Raw genomic sequence first — 21,551 nt, forward strand, 5'->3', positions numbered from 1 at the left:
TTCACATCTAGTTCTTGCTACTTTATACCTTTACCAAATAGTCAACATCACTTACTATGATATCTTTTACTGGTTTTCTGATTAGAAACCTTATTGTGATTTATATCCTAAACTTTAAGTCCAGGCAATTGGCTCTCATACTCTTTGGACCAAAGACTATTGAAGAGGCAAAGAGCTATTGTACTACACACCAGGAATAATAGGAACTGTTAATTTACTTACTCTTGGGAGAGGAATATTATCTCATTCATATGATTTTATATTCCAAAACACTGCCTTTTACATTTCTAAAAATACTTATGTAATTTTATCACACTTGCTTTGATAATATTTTGTGAGTTATTTAAATAGCCAGCACTTTCAATAAAGTACAAGCAAATTTCAGGGGCATTATAAATTGACTGCTTTAGCAATAGATTTCTGGTGATTCGGACCTGAAACTCAACATGTACATTATTTTAAAACTAAGGGTAGTGGATTGGAGCTGTATGTATCCCAGAAAAACATGTTCTTGAATCTAATCCATTCCTGTGGGTGTGAACCCGTCGTAAGTAGGAACTTTTGATGAGGTAACTTCAGTTAAGGTGAGGCCCAGCCCAATCAGGATGGGTCTTAATCTTATTAATGGAGTCCTTTATAAGTGGAGTGGAACTCAGAGAGAAAGCCATAAGAAGCAAGAGGCTGGGCATCAATAGAACTTGGAAGAGAAGGGAGAGACCAGGAGACTCTGCCATGTGCCTTGCTGTGTGACAGAAGCCAAGGATTGCCAACAGCCAGCCCCAGAACACTTCAGTCCTTGGGGAGAAAGCATTTTCTTGATTTGGACTTTCTTTTAGCCTCAATACCGTAAGCTACTAAATTCCCATTGTTAAGCCAACCCATTCATGGTACTTGCTTAAGCAACCTAGGGAAACAAAAACACCAAGTTATGGGAAAAGTGTAAATCGATATATTAAAGTAGCTATCACTACACACAGCTGATGAAGTGAAGCAAAGAGAATTCACAATTATCAAGCAGGAATAACAACTCAAAAACAATGACCTTCTGGAGGATGGTACTCTTAACATCCTTCCCACAAAAGTGGGAATTCTAATTATCTTCAAATGTGCATGAGCAGCAGTTTTGCAAGTTGCACATAGAAAGGATGAATGTATTCTCATTAAACTTGAATAATATGTTAATTTTCATTTACAAATTTTCAACATTAGTAACCCTTATCTTTTACTTGGTATATTACTAGGAGGTAATCCTTTGTTGCATATAAACATAAAAGTCTACAAAATTGAAAGTAATTTTCCCACAATAACTGAAGAAAAGACAAGTGTTGTATCATTTAATGGCCCATTGGGAAGCCTCTTGAGGTCCATCAATGAGCCATGGTCCATCCATGTTTGAAGAATCACTGGTCTTTTCCGTATAATAAATATTTAATCAGTATAATCTATAGTCATGAATTCATCTTAGTCATAAAGTTCAGTTGAAAGGAATAGAAACCCACAAAGCCAGCTCAAGTCAAAAGGCATTTTAAGATTCAGGTATCATAGAACCCAAGGAAAAGCTTAACTGTCAGGCTTCACAAAGTGCAGGCAGGAACCAGGCAGATTCATGGGTTTGAGCGACAGAAGTTCATCACTTTTATTCCAGGTTTGAAGATGACTCAGCTATGAGGCAGCACATTCCCAATAAAATAACAGACAAGTGTTGCTCTTCTGTATTGTTACCACCTGACTCAGTTTCATGGGGACTTGTTTCAATTATCTGGGAACGGAATATGATTGGCGCAGCTTAGCTCTGGTACTCATCCTTGATCCAATCAGGTATGGCCAGGGCTGGGGGTGTGGGGCAGGGAGGTGATGGTGGTGATGGTGGTGACATCATAGTGGCTGTGGGCAGGAGCGGAGTCTATAAGGGGCTTGAGCAGGGCAGGCATTTTGACCCATATATCAATGTTAAATGAGCCCCTAGAACAGTGCTTGGTACAAAGTAGGTGCTCAAAAACATATTGTTGAATGGAAGAACTATAGATAACAGTCCGGCCCTCCTCAGTTCTTTCCAAGCGCTTCTGTTTCTATCTTTAGCATTTCATGTTTTTGTCTAGTTCTCACAAACCCCATCTTCCTTTGCATAGATTCCATCTTTGTCCCATTCCATACGGTCCTGCTGCCCTCTCCACAATTCTTGTCTCTCTCGGCCATCCATTCCTGGAATGCCTCAGTATTTGGGGCATGGCAAATTTATCTTCTGGTTTTCCCTGTACTGCCTCAGACCCCACTGTGTACTCCAGTCCAAGCAGCCATAATACATAAAATAGAAACAATCTTTAATAGTGTTTCTACATCTTAAAAGCTCTTTCACACATTCTTATCTCATTTAATCCTGTCCACATTCTTGTAAAGTAGGTATTATCATTCTTATTTTCAGATAAGGACTTTGAGGCTCAGAGAGATTAGATGAATTGTTGTGGACAAAAGCTAGTAGGTAGGAAGCTGGAACTTGAATCTCCTTCCTCTAAGTTCAGTGCTCTTTTGAGGATAACTTCCTTGTTTTATGATGGCATTGTTTTGATATGATAGCTTTGAAACCAAAAAGAAGGTAGGAAAAAGGAGAAATGGTGGCTTAGCTCCACCTTTAGAAATGCTTTTTAGTAGGTGGGACCCCACTGCATTAACAATGTGATGCTTCTCCTTGAAATGTAAACAAGTCTGGTTGAGGTAGTGGTGTCCTACCAGTTCACAGGTGTGTCCATTTAAAAAATGCAAGGCAAACATTGACCCACATTCTACAAATAATCCAGCATCCAAGGCCTTGGCAGTTTTTCTCTTTCCCCGTATTTGTCTCTTTCCCAGAATATCTTTGCCTGCTTGTATTTCTCTGAACATGTTAAGTTCGTGCCTCATACACACCATACCTTACTTCCTGTAGAATGTCTTCTCCATTCTTCTAGGCTTCAAGCACCTCCTTTCTGCCTCCTTCTCCCACTTACCTCCAAATACAGGAATCCTCTTCTTTATTGCCTTCTGAACAATTGCTCATGCTAATCAGAGGGAACTGCCTCAGACCCCAGTGTGTACTCCAGTCCAAGCAGCCATAGTAAAAACAATCTGGTCATCTCTCTCTTCTCCCTCCAGGAAACTTCCCTGACAGATCTTTCCTTAGATGATTTTTTTTCCTCTGAATTATTGTCTCTTCTACTCATATTACACTAAGTAAAACATTTTTTGTATTATTGTCATTTTATGTTAACATCCTGCACCCCCTTAATAGAGTTTGGGTACCTTGAGGAAAGCAGTCCTGCCTTACATTTTATATTCAAGCACTAGACTGGGACTTAAACAGTTTGGCAGTCAATGAAATTTTTGTTGATCACAATAAATCCGTAACTCCACTCATTTTCATCCCCTAAAAATGGATTCTAAATTTATCTCAGGCAGGGGGCTCTGATTTATTCTTTATCCTGTGTCCTTCGTCACATATGTTCTTAAGTTACACTAAAATCTTTAATATGAAGTGACAAGATCTGGAGTTGGAAGTAGAGGACCTGGGTTCAAATTCCGCCACTGTCTCATATTAGTTGTATAGCTTTGGACAAGGCACTTAATTTCTTTTTTGTGTCAAGTTTCTTCAGCTGTAAAATTGGGTATTAATACCTGTCCTAGACCCCACATGGTAATTGTGAGGACCAAATCAGATAGTGGCTGGGAAATAATTTACCAAATTGTAAAGCAATATGTAAGGGATTATAAACACATTGTCTCCTCCACATATCTTTTCTCCCATACATCTTCTATGTGTACAGCTTTCATTTCTCTAAGAAATAGTTGTTTGTGGACAGGGATCATTTAATATTCTTGCTGTTGCTTTCCATCAAAACTCTTAGCACAGATGCCACACACAAATTGCTGATGGACTTGAAAAGTCCTTAAGCCTAGCTCTCACTACCTTGGCTCAGGTTCAACAACTGCCATTTACCTGAAGGCCTTTTATTAGCTTTTTCTGGCACAAAAGAAGACTTGCTTTGTTTGTTCATTCATTTATTTATTTAACAGATTTATATTGAGTGCCTATCACTGGCCATGAATTATGCAGGATGCCCAAGAAGCAAAGTAAGTATTCAAGATATTAACATTGCACTGAATGAATCAGACACATAACAACTAATTATAATAGACAACAGGGACAATAATTGGAAATGTAGACAGTGTATGGAGGTAGTCAAGATTGGTTCTGCCAAGAGAGGGAGGTGTGTGTCATGAAAGGTTTCAGAGGAGGTGCACATCTATCTTGAAGGAGATAATAAGATAGGGCAATACTGGAAACCATAGCTCTGCCTGTGACTTTACTTATTTTGTTATGATGCATTGAGCATCTATTATGTGCGAGACCATGTGCTAGTTGATGGGGTTACAGGTTCAGAGTGTAGGCATCATGGGGATGGGATAGTGAGGTAGGAAAGAAAAACTAGCCAGAATATGAAGAGCTGTGAACAACCATTTTACTCCATACTAGTATACATGGGAAAGGGTTAAAATGATGTGTGAATCTGCTGTACCAATTCCTTGATATTCCTAGGAACACTTTTTAACCATAAAAGGTAGGCACTGTAATGTACTTTACTGCAGACTGAATGGTGCTCTCTTAAAGGACAGGTCAACATACGCCTAAGTGACATCATTCACACCCAAGGAAATTCAAGTAGTAAATTAATATGTGGGAAAACGTGCCATCTCATCAATTTAAAAAACACAATTTAAAACAAGGTGGTACTTAAGCAAGAGGAGAAAGCAAATCAATATCTAAGGCTGTTCAGGGCAAATACGAAAACCTCTAACAGAGGGGAAACAGAGGAATTCTGTGAGCTGCAGCCGAGAACTGGAGTTTACGAGGAGTGGAAAACAAGGAGGACACCAGTCACCCCTCCAGTCTCCTTCTGCACCAGGTGGTGGGTGAAAGAGCTGGAGGCGTCTCAATTGGCGGGTTCTAGTCAAAGGTAAAAGGAGCGGAGCTTGGGTGTCTCTAGGCAACCGGTAAACCCGCCCCCTCCAGAGAGCTCCTTTGGTAATTGGCTCACAAGTCCACCAATGGGCGCACAGGAGGAGTTTCCCGCCACCTCTGGCGCCCGCTTTCAAAGAGCGGTGCATTTGCAACCGTAGGCAGACTTCTCAACCAAGCTTGAGGAAGACGGAAACTTCCGCTTCCTAGCCCCACCCCCGAGCAGTCAGGGCCCCGCCCGCCAGGAGAACTTCCAGCCAGCGATTGAAAGAGGTGGCTGCTCCTCAAGGGCTCGGGGCTCCGCGTGTTTGGTTGTCACTAGGAAGGAGCAAGAGGATTTGAGCCGGGGTAAGGGGGTTTGCTAAAAGTTGGTCTTCGGCAGGGGCTAGGATTTCCCCGCCGTGACAGTGTCTGTGGACTCCGGTGAGTTGCGCTCTTTGCTGGGCTCGGGGCTGGGATTAGAGGAGGTGCGGGTCTTCGGGATCTTGGCCGAGGCTTCCGGGAAAGCTGACCCGCCCCCTCCCCAAATCCCGCGGAGGTAGACTGGCCGCGGGGTGCGGAGATCGGCTCCTGGGTTTGAAATGTCATCGAGACCTCTTCATTCCCCCAGGATCCTACTTAGAAGTGACGTCTCGGGAGTCTTCCTCACCTCCGTCAGGCTGCTGGGTCGCTCCGATACCCTAGGGACCCCTCGGTGGTCACCCAGGAGCCGTGCCTGGCTCACAGTGGGTGCTGTGTACACGTGTGTTGGACGAGTGCATGTTACGCGGGCATCCAAAGCCAGCTGCCCCAGGCATCCCTGGCTCCGAGCAGCTTCGGCCTCGCGGTACCTACTGTTTTGCCGCGGTTGACGCCAAATTGAGTTCCTTGGTAAGGCCGTTCATTTATGCATTCGCTCGGCCTGTGGGTGCCTACTCCGTCCTATAGGCACCCTGAATCCATTTGTACAAGTCACTATCATTAGCAGTGATCACAGGATGATGTCATCATTTGTTTGTATGTCGTTTTTGTATTTTCTTCCCTTCCACCATGCTCTGCTAAACTTTGTAGCCTTGAACAGTGACTGACGCTTGGTGTTTGGTAAATAATTGTTGAATGAATGAATAGGCCTCCTAAGTCTGGTATTGCAAATCTAAAACAGGCGAGTGCGCTCTGGGTATTTTCATTCTAGATGGGAAGCGTCCATATAAGTAAGTAAGTAGAATTTCCCAACTCCCAGGGCACTTCTTACAACCCCCTTATTGCATTTAATCTTTTCTGAGTTAAAGACACTAGCCTGAGACTGATTTAAGCTGCATTTCTCTACTTCCTGCACAGTATGTGACAATTTATACGCGCTCACTGGATAGGAGAATGCATTCAATTAAATAAGATAGGCTGAAGTTGCTGTAGTAAGAAAAGTATAAGAAATATAGTCTGGATGGACCAAGGAGTGACTAATTCCTTGGGGGGACAGGATTGGGGAAGGCATCTTGGAGGGAATAGCATTTTCCTTTGAGAGGAGGTTGCAATATCCGAAGTAAGGTTTCCCACAGGCTACTCCCTCACTTTTCCTCAGATGTACTGACTGTTCTTTGTTCCCTTCACCTCTTATGTAGCTGGCAGACTCCTATTCACCAGTTAGAATGTCGTAATAATACCAGGACTAAAATGTATTGATTGGCATCTAGTGCTAAGCACTTTAAATGCATTATCTTGTCAGTTTTCATAAGCAATCTTTGAGGTAGGTACTATTTTTTACCCCCGTTTCCTTAATGAGGAAATGGAAACAGTTTGTTCAAGATTGCACAGCTGGTAAATAGAAGAGCCAGAATTGAACCCAGGTTGTCTGAATGAATGCCTCATTCTTTAGCTAATTATAGCCATTCTATGTTCCTTAAGCTCTTTTTCTAATCTAGTCTCTTCTATCTGTAATACCTCTCTGTTTTCCTTTCTTCTTAGGCAAAGATAAATTGTGCTTTACTACACAAAGCACAGAATTTATTACAATGTATTATTGTACCTATTAGTTTATATCATTATCTCCCTAAAGGACTGTGAATTCCCCATGGCTGGAACCATGTCTTAGATACATCTAGGGTATATGCTTGCACACTGTAGGTGTTCAGTAAAATTTTATTGAAATAATGAATCCCTATAGGGTATGCATATATCATATTCATTCAACAAATATTTGTTTGTGCCTACCATGTGTGCCTACAAGGGAAGGGAGAGAGATACATTTTAATTCTGCTTTCAGGGTTCATATAAGCTATTAAAGGAGGCAAAAACAATGCTACTTTTGCTGTTTAATGTTCTGTCCAACTAGACATCTATTGGTCTTCCTAAAATAACTTATAACCAGGGGACCACAAAATGAGTGGTCAGCACTGTCTGACCTGAGTGTAAAAAAATGAGACATAACTTTTTTATAGTCTTGTTAATGAGTTCGAAAAAGTTATCGAACTAGGAAGAAAGCCTTACTAGCCTGCTATTTAGGGGAGAAAAAAAAAAGCAGACTGTACACTTACTCTGCTTCTTGATTTTTTAATGGTCATTTCTTTGTGTCAATAAGTATAGTTTTATTTCATTATTTTAACTAGCATAGAATCTCCAAATTTACTGAAAATTAGGATTACTAGGGCAACTGTTTATTTTTTATTTATTTATTTTTTTAAACATTTTATTTTGGAATAAATTCGAAGTTATATGAACAGTTGCAAAAACCATACAAACCCCATACATGGAACTCCAGCATTCCCTGACCCCCCAGATACCCCTCGATCCACAAACTTTAACATGTTGTCCCACTGCTATTTCTTTCCCTCCCTCCCTATCTATCATCCATCATCTATTGCTCTGTCTTATGAACATATGAGAGCTAGCTGCACAGCTCCTTGAACAAACACTATAATTCTCATATACAATTCCCATGAACAAGAACATTCTTTTATGCAATCCCATTAAGCGCAGCTAAGAAGTACAAGAGATTCAACAATGATACAAAGCTTACATTCTATATTTCCTTTCCATTATGTCTCAACTATGTCCCTTTGAGCCTCCTGTCCTCCATCGTCTGATCCTATCCAGGGTCATCCTTGGCATTCAATTGTTGTCTATTTAGACTTTTTTTTTTTTCCTCAACTGTGGAAACATATATACAGCCTAAATCTTCCCATTCCACCCCCTCCCTAGCATTCCATTAGTGGGATTAATCACATTTAGAATGTTGTAATGCTATCACCTTCCCACCCTCCATTGCTAGAAATTTCCCTTCACCTCAAACAGCAACCTTACACTCATTTCTTAACTCCCCATTGCCCCTTCCCCCATTTCTCTTTGATACCAGCTTAACTTCTATAGGACACATAGATTAGGTTCCTATACTCCTCCATTCCCCCATCTTTATATAGTTCTTGTCAAAAATTACATATTTTATGTTGAGTTCAAAACCACTGATTTGTCCTTAGAGTTTGTGTATTTTATATCATGTAGGAAGTAAATACTGGAGTTACAATTCAAAAAATTATTGACTTCTATTTGTATTCCATTGTGGTTGGAGTATGTGCTTTGAATATATTCAATTTTCTTTTTTCTTCTTAAATTTATTGAGGCTTGTTTTATGTCCCAGCCTATGGTCCCTTCTGGAGAAAGATCCATGATCCCTGGAGAAAAATGAGTGTCCTGGTGATTTGGGATGTAAGGTTCTATATGTGTCTGTTAAAATTCTCTATATCTCTTTCTACTTTCTTTGTTTCTCTGTCGGTAGGGTTCTCTTTAGTATCTGGAGTAGGGCAGGTCTTTTATTGGCAAAGTCTCTCAGCATTTGTTTGTCTGCAAAAAATTTAAGCTCTCCCTCAAATTTGAAGGAGAGTTTTGCTGGATAAAGTATTCTTGGTTGGAAATTTTTCTCTCTCAGTATTTTAAATATGTCATGACACTGCCTTTTCGCCTCCATGGTGGCTGCTGAGTAGTCACAACTTAGTCTTATGTTGTTTCCTTTGTATGTGGTGAATTGCTTTTCTCTTGCTGCTTTCAGAACTTGTTCCTTCTCTTCAGTATTTGAGAGTCTGATCAGAATATGTCTCGGAGTGGGTTTATTTGGATTTATTCTATTTGGAGTTCGCTGGGCATTTATGCTTTGTGTATTTATATTGTGTAGAAGGTTTGGGAAGTTTTCCCCAACAATTTCTTTGAATACTCTTTCTAGACCTTTACCCTTCTCTCTTCCCCTTCTGGGACACCAATGAGTCTTAAGTTTGGACGTTTTATTTTATCTATTGTATCCCTGAGATCCATTTCGATTTTTTCGATTTTTTTCTCCATTCTTTCTTTTGTTTTTTCATTTTCTGTTCTGTGGACTTCTAGGACTTTGAGCCTTTGTTCAACTTCCTCTAATCTTGTATTGTGAATATCCAGAATCTTTTTAATTTGGCCAACAGTTTCTTTTATTTCCATAAGATCTTCTATTTTTTTATTTACTCTTGCAATGTCTTCTTTATGCTCTTCTGGGGTCTTCTTTATGTCGCTTATATCCTGGGCCATGGTCTTCTTGATGTCCTTTAAATACTTTGCCACGTTTTCGTTCCTCGATTGTAGTTCTTTGATTAATTGAGCCAGGTACTGGGTGTCTTCTGATATTTTGATATGGGTGTTTGGATTTGGGTTCTCCCTATCGTCTGGTTTTATCATATACATTGAGATTTTCTGTTGTTTTTGGCCTCTTGGCATTTGCTTTGCTTGATAGGGTTCTTTCGAGTTGTTAAAAAAAAAAAGCCAGCCTAATTTTTCAGAAACACAGATTGGTGGCGTACACTTTCTCTAGCTAATCAGCAGGATTCACCTATACCCCTCAAGTCAGCTCTCCCCAACCTTGTCCCCATGGTGTGTAGGGAAATGATTCTTGTGGGGTTCAGTTGGTGAACTCAGTTTGGGTGTGTTGCTAGAGCCGTCCGCCCTGAATGTGGGACGCGTGTCTGGGTGGCCAGGGAGGCAGGGCAGTTTTAATATTCAATCCCCGCAGGTGTTCCTGGAGATTCAAGGCCATCACAAGAGTCTAAGCCTTCATTTCGGATCCGTCCCAGACCCTCTCTCGCTGACCCACAAACCACCGGACTTGGCGCAGCGTCCCTGGGTTTTCTGAGCGGGCCCTCTTTCTCAGCTGTGATCTTCCAGGACCTCTGCTGAGGGAGGGCTGTGCTACATCACAACTGTGCGCCGTCCCTCAAGGGAAGCCCCGGCCACCCTGCTGTGCTGGGGCGCTCTCAGCCCGAAGCAAAAATGGTTGAACGGGACATCTCCACAATCCCCTCTCTTCGCACAGTTCCTCTTTCCCAGCTCCGGGACAACTGGTGGGGCTCTGGGCTGTGGGCACGGCTCCGGGCAGGAGTTTATCCAGCCCTCCGGGGATCCAGCTACAAGCCGCGGGGCTTCTCCCTCTCTCCGGCTCTCCCCTGCACTCCCCTGGTCCTGAGGGTGTCTGCCACGAGCTATCCTCCACGGCGGACACCAAGAGGCCGGCTCAGCTCACTCCTGTCGTGTTTCGCTGCGCAGTTTCCACCATCGGCAACTGTGGCCACTCCTGGGTTTTTCCCTTTTTTTTTTTTTTTTTAAAGAACCAGTCTGTCTCCAGCCTCCAACCCCCGGCTTCCCCACACCGCAGCACAGCTGCGGGTCTTCCAGCCAGCTTACTCGTTTCAGAATGCAGACTCCTGGTTACAGCAAGTATACAACCCCTGTGGTGCTAGGAGGCCTCATCCAACTGGCGCATCGCTGAAACTGGTACTCCGGGTCACCGTCTGGTTTTTTTTCTAGTATTTTTCATGGAGATCTTTTTTTTGTCCTGTCTCACCTAGCCGCCATCTTAGGTTCCTCAACTGTTTATTTTTAATATATCAATATTCAATGGTTTCAAAAACATGGTTTTAGCAGTTCATACTTTCACCACAATGCATGGAGGGTGTATTTCCTACTAAATAGCCATAACGAAGTGTTATCTGCTTTTGTTTTGTTTTGCTGTTTTCTCAGTTTGGTGGTTGAAGATCATATTTCATTGTTTAAATGAGCACTTGGAATACTTCATGAGTTAAGCATCTTTTCAAGTTGAGTATTTATGTTTTTTTAAAATGGATTGCCATTATCAGTTGCCCATTATTAAATTGGACTGTTTGTCTTTTTCTAATATCTTTGAAAGAATTCTTTGTATTTAGAACTTTGTCATGAAGTTTTACAAATGTTTTTCCCATTTATTATTATTTTATCTTTTGACTTTTGATATACTTTACCCCACAGAATAATTGACTTATTTTCCCATATAGAAATTTTATTTTTTTCTGGTTAGGAGTCCATGAAGTTTTCTCTATATGGTTTCTGAATTTACTATCCTGCTAAAATTTTTTTTTTAAGCAATCTTTGCTATTATTCTGAAATATTATAGTAAAGTCTCTGATAGCAGTGGTGATTAATAAATTAAAGAAAAGCAGTGTCTTTTATCTTAAATTTTAGTTAAAATACTAATTACCTTTTCATCTAATTTTTTAAAACCACAATTAAGTTTATCAGATTTCCCTTTATGCTTAAAATAGTTTCTTTAAGGTTTCTGGTAGTTTATACTTTTCAGAAAGAAAACTTGCTTGTACCTTTTCTTCCCCAGTGGGGGTGATTTTGATGTTTTCAGATATTTCAGATTTCTTCTTTTATAGTTTTGGATTTAAAATGTCAGTATAAAAAAATACAGTTTGGTCTTTTATATTCTGTTTACTTAAATACAAAAACATCTTATAGAAATCATTATTCTCTATCTGAGAAAAAGTAGCTCTTTATTTAAAATAGCTATATTTAGAATGGGCCCTTGTAAGTCTTAATGTTCTTTTTCAACATTTATTTTCAATTGATGGCAGGTTAATGAAGGATTGAAAAAAGAAAACCTTCCTTTTACCTAATAGAGGAGAAATGAACCCAAAGACCATACTGTCGTTTACTTATAGTTACATGCAAAAGAGGTTGAGAATACTGCAAGAATTCAGAGACAACAAAGATGATTTCTGCCTGGAGGATTCAGAGATGTCTTTAAGCTCCAGCTTAATCTCATTCTTTTAAGGAGATAGGATATAAATGGGCTAGTATTCTCATTACCTATAGATTACAAAGACCTAATGTCTACTTGCAGTAGTGAAAAAAACCTTAGAGGTATGAGATTGTGTACACTACCCCCCCATTGTGTGTGTGTGTGTGTGTGTGTGTGTGTGTATGGCAAGTTTCAGCTGTATTATGGGCTTTTTTCTTATTCATATTTACATGGTGAGTATACAAGAGAGTTCTTTTAGCTGCTAGGTGGAGACAAGGGTTTAGGTTCCCCAAATTTATATATTTTGCCTCTCAGTGAAGGAGTACACATGTCCTTTGTCCTTGGCACAAGAAAAGAAAGTAACAGGACTGGTCTAGGAAGCAAAGGCTGAAAGGGTTTAATCTGATGTGAGGAGTTGGAGTTGATATGAGTTGAAGGAGACGGGTTGGGTAAGTGCAGGGACCAGATAGGGAGGGTTCAGAAGGTAGACTGCAAATTAGAACTTGGCCAAGGAACATAATTCGGTCCTTGGAAAACAACAACAACAACAACAAAACTTTACCTATGGGGATCTTCAGCATTGAAATTCATGTTTTTGTTAGTCTGTAATATCATATTCATCTATTCTAAAGTTTGTATTTTCTTTTCACAGTTTAACATCTACAAAATCTGGCCGTATCTTAAAATTAATGATGTAATCAATTTTTTTTGGTAGTGATGCAAATAGAAATGTGTCATAAAATAGAGGGCACCTTTGATGACACAGAATATATCTTATGCTGTAGAACTGTTGACTTACATAAACGTTTGAGATCATAGTTCTCAACTGTTAACACGAGCTAAGTTCTTTAAGGTAAAATGCATTTGGATTGCTGGATCTGTGCTCCTTATTTTACTTCCAATTTAATGATGTTTTAGAGCCTGAAAGGTGTAGTGAATGAGTTGTGGCCCAAGCTCACATCAAAGTCCATTTCATTGGCATGAAGAACAGCGGACTGAATACAGGGCAATATTTGGCCAAGTAGTTGGTGATGCTTGCCTACTTTATGTCAGGATTGTTCAGAGCTTTGAAATTCTGAGAGTGTGTTTGTAGAATCAGGATCCTTAAGTAGGATTCAAATCAGCAGCAGCCTTTTGGCCGTAAGTAATTGAAAACTCATCTCCTGCTGTTGCTTCTGCCCCAGCCGTTACTGTTCTCCAGGGAATTTTTGCTGTTGCTTTTGGAACTGGAGCTCCACACAGGTGTAAATTCCCAGCCTTCAGTTCTGTTTTCCCTGAGTATCTTGCCAGAACCTGATTTTACTGAGCTTGAGAGTTGGTTATTTAACACTTACATTTTTGTCGTATGCTTTATGGAGTTGTGCACTTTAATGGAGTTTACCTGCATACATGGTTTCTGGGGAGCAGTCATTAATCCAGGATTTAGGGACTCCCTTTTCAATGACCATGAAGTTTGACTTGTGATTTTTCAAAGGCTGAAGTAAAATGCAGATGACACTATCTATGCCATATTTAGTATATCAAATTTAACATTTTGTTCATGCTTATTCTTAAGATGTTTACATTTTGGCACATTTCTAGTTTATTATCATCTTATTTTTTGCATGGACAAAAATTTTTCTATTTTAAATTATACTTCCCACACCACTTGAGAGGTCTTTTCATAGGTTTATTAGCTATTTGCATTTTTCTTTTCTATGAATTGCTGTCATAAAAGCTATTTTCTTTTCTGTGAATCACAATTACTTTATAAGAACTCTCCTTATATTTGGAATACTAACTGTTTGTCATACCTGAGAGACACATATTTTCTCCCAGCCTGTTGTTGTCTTTTGACTTTCTGTATGTAAAGTTTGGTCTGGGGAGATTTTTATGGGATATTTAGAAAGCAAACATCTCCCCTTTTCTGCAGGAGGACCATGTCATTAGACTTTGGCAGTGTGGCTCTGCAGACACAAAATGAAGACGAAGACTATGACAAAGAAGACTATGAAAGAGAGAAAGAGGTAAGTTGCCCAGAAAAAAGACTTTAAACCCAGTCTTTAAATTTTGATTTCTCTGATCAAAATAATAACATGTTGTATCACTTTGAAGAGATTTGTGATTTCACTTAAACAAAAATCAAACCTAAACCAGGTCAATATTTTAGACTTTTAAAAGATGGATGAATGGAATCTTCCTTTTTTTGAGACAAGAGTAAAACACAACTGTTAGTGATGCCACCAGATAAATGATTAAATTCTTTGTCTTTTCATTTAGGAGGTAGGTAATAGTTGACTTTGGAGTCAGAGGCTTAGTCTCTTAAGTGCTTGGAAAATTGCTGTGAACAGCTGGGAAAGGTTCTTCCTTTTGAGAGCTTATATCCTGGTAGAAGCAGAAGTAAACGAATGAATAAAATATCTTGAGTGAATGATAATTTATCATTGATAAATGGTAGGGAAAGAGAACAGAGTGATATAAAGCAATTGGCAGAGGCCTGCAGGAGATGGAGTGGTGAAGAGGGAATGAATGCTTGAGCTGAGACCTGATGAATGAAAAGGGTTAGCCATGCAGAAGCCCAAGGAAGAGCATTCCAGGCCAGGACCCAACTAGTGCAGAGGTGCAAGGGTGGGCAGAGGCCCTGTGTAACTGCAGAACAGCCAAGAAGGTCATGGTGTCCAGAACATGTGAGCAGAGTGAGGAGCGGTGGAGATAGGGTGAAGAGGGGGACCTGGCCAGATCTTGGTAAGCCATGCTAAGATGTTTGCATTTCTCTCTAAGAGCAGTGGAAGGCAGTGGAGGATTTAAAGCAGGGAAATGATATGATCTGATTCTGGTTTTGAAAGATCTTTCTGAATGCTGCTAGTGAATAGATTGTAGAGAAGAATATCAGATTATTTATCTATAAAGTGTTTAGCACAATGGTCACTGTTAATAATGGGGAAGTGAATTTACTTGTCATGATTGTTACTTATTTAACTTAAATTTCATGATTGACTGTGATAAAAGACTTTTTGTTCTGAGTTTGTGCTTCATATGGCCCATTTTCTAAAATGTAAAATAACCCATTTTATAGTTACAGTGGACTGTTAGATCCATTAGGAAGCAAGGCATAGAGTCATTTGATGACTGCCTATGTGGTTGGCAGTAGGGTTAGGGTAGAGAGAGAAAACTAGTAGCTCACTGGATTTTTTCCATAGATGTAATTTGTCTTTTAAAAATTGAATCTATATTTAAAGATTGGAAATTTCATGTGACAATCCAGATTTTCTGGCTTGTCCTGAAACATGCTAAGCCCTGGTTATGCTGGGCCTGTATTTGCACATGGCAGCACACTGGCTGAAGCTGGGCGGGGGCTCTCATTTCCTAGCTGGACATTGTCCCCACTTCTCAGAGATGTGGGTCTATGCGCTGAGATCTGCCTGTCCCACCCATGTAAGTTCTCTGCCAGGCCCTGAGGACATGTGCATTTGTGACCCTGAGCTTAGAGAGGAGGTTTCCGGGTGTTGGCAGGGTCCCTCGTGACAATTGCTGTGGCAAGAATGGAGATGAGAATTTAATGTTACTCTGTGAACTCACAGCACTAGATTTTCATGACCCTGAAGATTTTGGGCAGTTGGCTTGGTTCTAGGGATTCGTGAGAGGATCAGTTTAAGTAATCACTCCAAGTACAACTTAAAGAAGAAAAAAATAATATTTTGGCTGATGATTTTCCATTGGGAAAGATATTATAGAGACGCATAGGGTATTAGAGCTTACTGCCAGGTGTATTTTGTGTTAAAAAATGTTCAGGGAGTAATAGTTAAGGAGATGATTAATTCCAGATAATTCAGAACATAGCCATTGAGATCACCTCTTTGGTAGATTCTGTGTTGGGCTGGGAAATTTTCAGAGTAAAAGGAGCTATTTTAAAAGGTGAAATATCCAAGAATGAGTGTTTCTAACAAAGTGGAAGGAAAGAATATATACCTTACTTGCCTCTTACATAATAATTACGGATATCTTCCTAAGAAACTTCATGTTAGTAAGAAATGTTTTTACTTTTTTTAAAATAATTGCTGCAAGGGAAGAACTGAGATGAGAAGCTAAGGAGCTTCAGATTTTCACAAACAAAATTCAGAATTATGCATAAAAATTGAGCTGTATGTATACTTTGTCGCTGCAAGTTAAAATAATGAATTGGCTGATCAAACCTGACAGTGCTTGCATATCCAGAAGCCTTTTCAGCCTCCTCCGTTTCCCTTCCCCCACACCAGCAGAACTGTTCAAGGAGGTTAAAGAAAAGAATGGCCTTTCCCTTCCTGCCTGATTGGTAGCTTTGGGATTGCAATCAGGTTGTAACTGTTAGCAGTGAGCTAATGTATATTGCTTTCTCTGTTTAGTGAATATGTTTGTATCCAATTTGCTTATATAGAATACCTGTACCTCCCCAAAATGTTCTATAGGGCTGACTAAGAACACCACATCAGACTCATAGTGTACCCTGCTAAGGATTTGTGAGATCCTTCTCTCTGTAAATGGCAGGATAATCCTGATTTTGACTTTCAAGTACATTAATGACCAGTTGCTAATACAACATGCTTTACTAAGATGTGTTCAATTTTGGTGCTTTAGGGTCAGCTGGAATTTTGCCCAAATTTGCCCATAGTTCAGTGAATAGCTGTAGTCAAATTCTAACCTCCATGTCATTCTATTTCATGGTCCTCCAATTGTCATCTTGCCTTTTCTATTGCTAAACCCTCTATTGCTTGCATTGAAGATCAAATGGAGAAAGTTCACTTAACCTTCAGGAAAAGAAAGAATTTAGTAAACAAATGATTGAATATTCAGCGGACATTTAGACTAGTGGAATCTCAAAGCCACAGATCACCAGGAGCAGATCCAGATTTTGACAGAAACTTCAAGGAAGGCACTAGAATAACTTCTAAATTGCTACAACTCTTAATGGTATATGGGTAAAAGTTTGGAGCCTTTGTGGGGTAAGGCATAGCGGAGAGGTGTATAACCTAAAGCCTGACCCAGAATTTGAACTGAAACTCCTGGTACACAGTCATCAGAGCCAATAAGGGTGCAGGTGAGTGAAGGTGAAGATACTGGAGATGTGGCATCCTGTCAGTTCATATTCGTATCAGTTACTTGTCACATGTTACTCATAGTCCTCCCAGCCAACTGGAGTGTTTCATCTACTTGCTGTACCATTTGAAAGCTGCTGATGTAGTTCTCTCTCTTGCTGCCCAATAGACTTCATCCAAACTATTCTAAGCAAACTTTTACTTATAAAGGTGTTCCAGAGAAGACAAATTCAAAACCTCCTTTATTAACTTGTTCATAATGTAATAATATGATTTTGCAAAATACTTTTTGCCTAAAGTAATTATACTTTGTGCTTTCATAGGATTTTTTAGTAATATAGTTGTTATGAGTTTTTATCATAGGAATGATTGTTGTAAGCTTCTAAGTTATTGGTAAAAAATACTGCTTAAGTAGATTGTCATTTGTGATCTCACAATCTGCTGGCGTATATATGTGCTCTCTGCAATGTCATCAGAAGTATCTCTTATTATTGCTTGATTCTAGATAATAAATATGTGTATTTATTTATTTTGGAGTTAGTGATTTGGGGCAGAAGCACTTAGTAATCTGTGCTATCAAGATAATACTTGCTGATAATGGTTTATTTAGTGATGACTTATTTGAGACCTGGAAAATGATCTTTAGTAGAAAGATATGTAATTACAGATGGCATACAGATAAGTACACTTGCCAATACTGATTTGGGTCCCTCTTGGTTTTTTTCATTGGTACTTCTGTAATAGAATAATAAAGCTTCATTGAGCTTGGAATCATATGTATTTTAGTGGTAAGATTTCCATTGCATAGCCTTTCTTCCAGTTTTTTATCTGCCATGTTTGATGTACTTGTGGAAACATTTTGATATATTGTCCCCACTAGAGGGAGTTGTAAAGCTAGTGTTTGTTTACCTTTTGAATTCTTTGACTGACTTAGTGGAATTTTTTTGTCATTCCCCAAGAAAATCAAAGAAACAAATGGTTGCATATTCATACTATATTTTCTTCCCAATGTTTTTCTTTAACAATTTCTTATCACTTATTTGGATTGTGCTTTGTGAAATTTCCCTATAATAAATAGGCATTTTCCAGGGGCTGTCACAATTGGAGCTAAAACATTGAATGTGGGCAGACCTGTAACTTGATTGCGTATAAGCAGATAGAAGTAAGTGTTTTCCAGTGACAGAATAAATGTCATGTAGAAGAAAACAGAAGAGTGGGAACAGAGATATTCATGTTTGGGCACTAAGTTGCTGACTTTTCATGGGCACACTCCTTATCTTGTCTGGGCCTTGGTTTGTTCACCTTTAAATAGAGAGGGTTGGATTTGATGAGCTCCATTGTCCTTCTGGGTAAAAAATTCTATTGTGTATCGCCTCTGATTCAGCTGATATTTTTCTAATAACCTGTTGCCATATTTTCCAGATGTGTGGCAACCTAGACAAGATCTTCCCCACTAAGATAACACTGTGAAATTTAGTTTAATTAGTGAAATAGAATTTTATTTTAAAAATTCTGAACATAACCTAATTAATAAACTAAAACTCTAGCTGTCAGATTATTTTGGCCTTTTATCAGTTCCATATTGGGCTGTTTCAAATACATTTTTAACTTGTTCTTAGTTTAAAAGAATTCTGTTTCGCATATATCTGTAAAACCATTATTTAATAATTCATAGTTTAAATAGCCAGAATCTTTTCAACATACTTTTTAGTTAACCATTTCAAAAAGAGTATGACTGTTGGCTACTCCATTTGCCGTTTCTCTTGGGAGAAGATGTATTGTTATATGGCTTGTAATCTGAGACGTTTTGCTTTCGTTAACATTAAGGATTATAGGCCCTGAAGACAGTCTGTTTAGTTAAGTAAGAAAATCTTTTCAAAAGGTTTACATGTTTTCTGTTTTCTGTTCTCCCCTAAACATGGGCTTTTTGGATATTGATAAATTTCTTTGAGGAAGAAGCCCTCTTTTTTTCTTTCTTTTAAGGGAAAGAAACGTGAAGTAGTAAAAGGAGGGAAGTTTATATAATGGCTCAGAAGGCATTTCAATAGAATTCTTACCAATGGCAAATTATCTTTTTCTGGAGAAGGTATCTCTTAAATTATTTGACTCAGTTGATATCCAGTATTATCCCACTGAGAAGATTGTTACTTACAACCAAAAAACAGTTTGATGAATTTGAAATGAACAAGTGATATTAGATCTTGTCATTTATAAAGATTGTTATCTTTGTTCTTAAATTGTATTTGCAACTTAGACGGATCTTTAATGAGAAAAAATTATAGTTTCTAAAATTCCCTACTTGGTAACATGCGTAAGTTGATGTGGTAATTTTGTGTTTTATGGTACCAGGTTCAATGACTAAAAGATTCTTTGAGAGTGTGTATGGGGAAGGCACACTTTAATCCTGGGTCATGGATGCCTTGGGGGTGGGATCTTGTTCCTGAATGGCCTTATTAGGAGCAGTTCAGCTCATTTCACTTCTCTCTGCCCTGGAAGTTACAGAAGCCAAGGAATAAGATCCAACTATGCCAAAGAACTTGATGGAGAAATTTTTTGAGTGAGGTGAATGAAACTGTTTAAAAATGTTAGCATCTATGTAAACTATCTTATAACTCTAACTACTACAGGCTTGATTTTGCTGGTTAAGTTTACCTCCAGATCCACAAGCAAGGATTAGCTGATTACTTATGCTCAACTTAATTTTCCTCCATGGAGTGCCAATTTTGTTAATTTTGTGGTGTCACAAAGAAAGCTACAGTAACTGGTTAATTATTGTGTAACTTCCTATCCTTGTGAGGAGGGAAAATGTACAGTTCAAATGTCACTGTCAAGGTTCCTCTGACTTATAAGGCTATGTATTTGGACCTCATTGAAGGTTTAGAAGAAAATATTCTTTCCGTACAGGAGTCTTTACTTGATGTAAGTGTGCAGGATTTATTTTGTTGTTATTTTTCCCTGTGTAACATGTCGGGTAGTCTTTTTCCTTCAAGCAGTGGTGTGTAATTATTGACCAAACAGGTTGGACTACTCTTGAAAGACCTCTTAGATGTGAATTTTTTTTTTCCCTAGTGAATTCTGTGTCTTTGTAGAATTAGTTTGCTAGCTTTCACTTGAGCCACTTCATATAATATGTTGATGTATTCTGTTTTGTTTTTATTGTTGTTTCTTTTGTGTTTCATGTTCTTTATATCTCTGAGTTAACTCTGATATGGTTAATTTTAAAATGATATTTCAACTACCCTGTATGAGCAATTGAGCAATAAATCGAAGTCTCGGTTGTTAATAATTGTGTTAAACAGATTTAGAGATGAAGATAGTTTTTCATTGAAAAGTATCTTTAGGGAGAACTAAACGGATTGAGAAAAATTTTTTTCTAAAAAATCTTCTAGTGGATATCACAAATGTATTTAGGAGTGAAGAGATATCCCTCCCCCTACTTAACATACGCCATTGCCATTCCCAAATTTTACTTCACCCAGACTCAGTTAACACACTTCAGGGCATTCCTTTCAGTCCTTTCTTAGAATATTTTTCTTTCGCTTTTATCATGGATGTTTTGTTCAAGAAAATTTTTCTGATTATAAAAATAATACCCAGATATGTTTTATGGCTACACCACATTTCTTTTATACTAATGACAGAGAAAGTAAAAGGGGTAGGGTGGGGGGAGAAACCAAAGCTACCATAGACTAAGGGGAACCTCATTTTCTACAAGGTTTTACAGAGAAGTTAATGTCTTTAAAATCAACTCATTGCGTAATATTATGGGACTGATTTATGTAATTTGCAGGGTTTCAGTGAACTTGTTAAACTGGTACTTGATTTATTCAAGAGAAGCCACTAGCTGGCTATTCAGTAACATAGTACATGAATCCTCTGATTCGGATACAAATTTTAAAACACTTTATATTGTATACTGGAATTTGAAGACATTTGCAGATAGATATTGAAATTCAACAAATTATATAATTATTCAGCTCTGTATTACAGTTTACTTTTCTTGAAACTTGAATGAATTTATTCTGCCATGTAGTTGATCCAGTTTACATAGGCAGAATCTAATTTACCTGGGCTCAAAATGTGATTGTTTTATTTCTCTAAAAAAAATTTGGAGAGCCAAGTCAAATACTTTGTCAGTTTTTATATGCTTTTGCAAGTGCTATCTGTAGAAAATGGAATCTTCCAATTCTGTTATTCAAACATCTTACAAGAGCAGAGTATTGTGTATCTTTTCATCATTGGAATTAGAAGGCTACCTACTAATTAGTCACTCCCTAAGGAGTTTCTGTCTTCTTATCAGAGCTTTTAAGGGGCTTCCAGGCCATCTGCTCCTGCTGCTGTTCTCACCATCTGGGCAAAGTACAGCTGGCTACCCGTGTTCCCTGGGGGATGTCTGATCATCAAATCCCAAGGTCTGATTACTGCAGAAGAGAGTTCTGAGCCTCAAGTCTGCCCCGTGATAACA

General features: G+C 38.8%; 1 protein-coding gene across 6 annotated transcripts in view; it reads left to right on the top strand.

The window, feature by feature from the left end:
• Positions 1-5,286: 5,286 nt before the first annotated feature.
• Positions 5,287-21,551, top strand: part of CEP152 (centrosomal protein 152) — a 128,406-nt gene continuing 112,141 nt past the window's right edge. For 3 of the 6 annotated variants that reach the window (XM_037834041.1, XM_037834038.1, XM_037834042.1), the window contains exons 1-2: positions 5,287-5,860; positions 13,948-14,041. In XM_037834041.1, coding sequence (XP_037689969.1) covers positions 13,955-14,041 — 87 coding nt within the window. In that variant the 5' untranslated portion in view covers positions 5,287-5,860; positions 13,948-13,954. The remainder of the gene's footprint in view (positions 5,861-13,947; positions 14,042-21,551) is intronic. The other 3 variants (XM_037834039.1, XM_037834040.1, XM_037834043.1) reach the window with 3 other exon arrangements.

This window comes from Choloepus didactylus, chromosome 4, assembly GCF_015220235.1.
Source record: "Choloepus didactylus isolate mChoDid1 chromosome 4, mChoDid1.pri, whole genome shotgun sequence".
Classification (NCBI taxonomy): domain Eukaryota; kingdom Metazoa; phylum Chordata; class Mammalia; order Pilosa; family Megalonychidae; genus Choloepus; species Choloepus didactylus.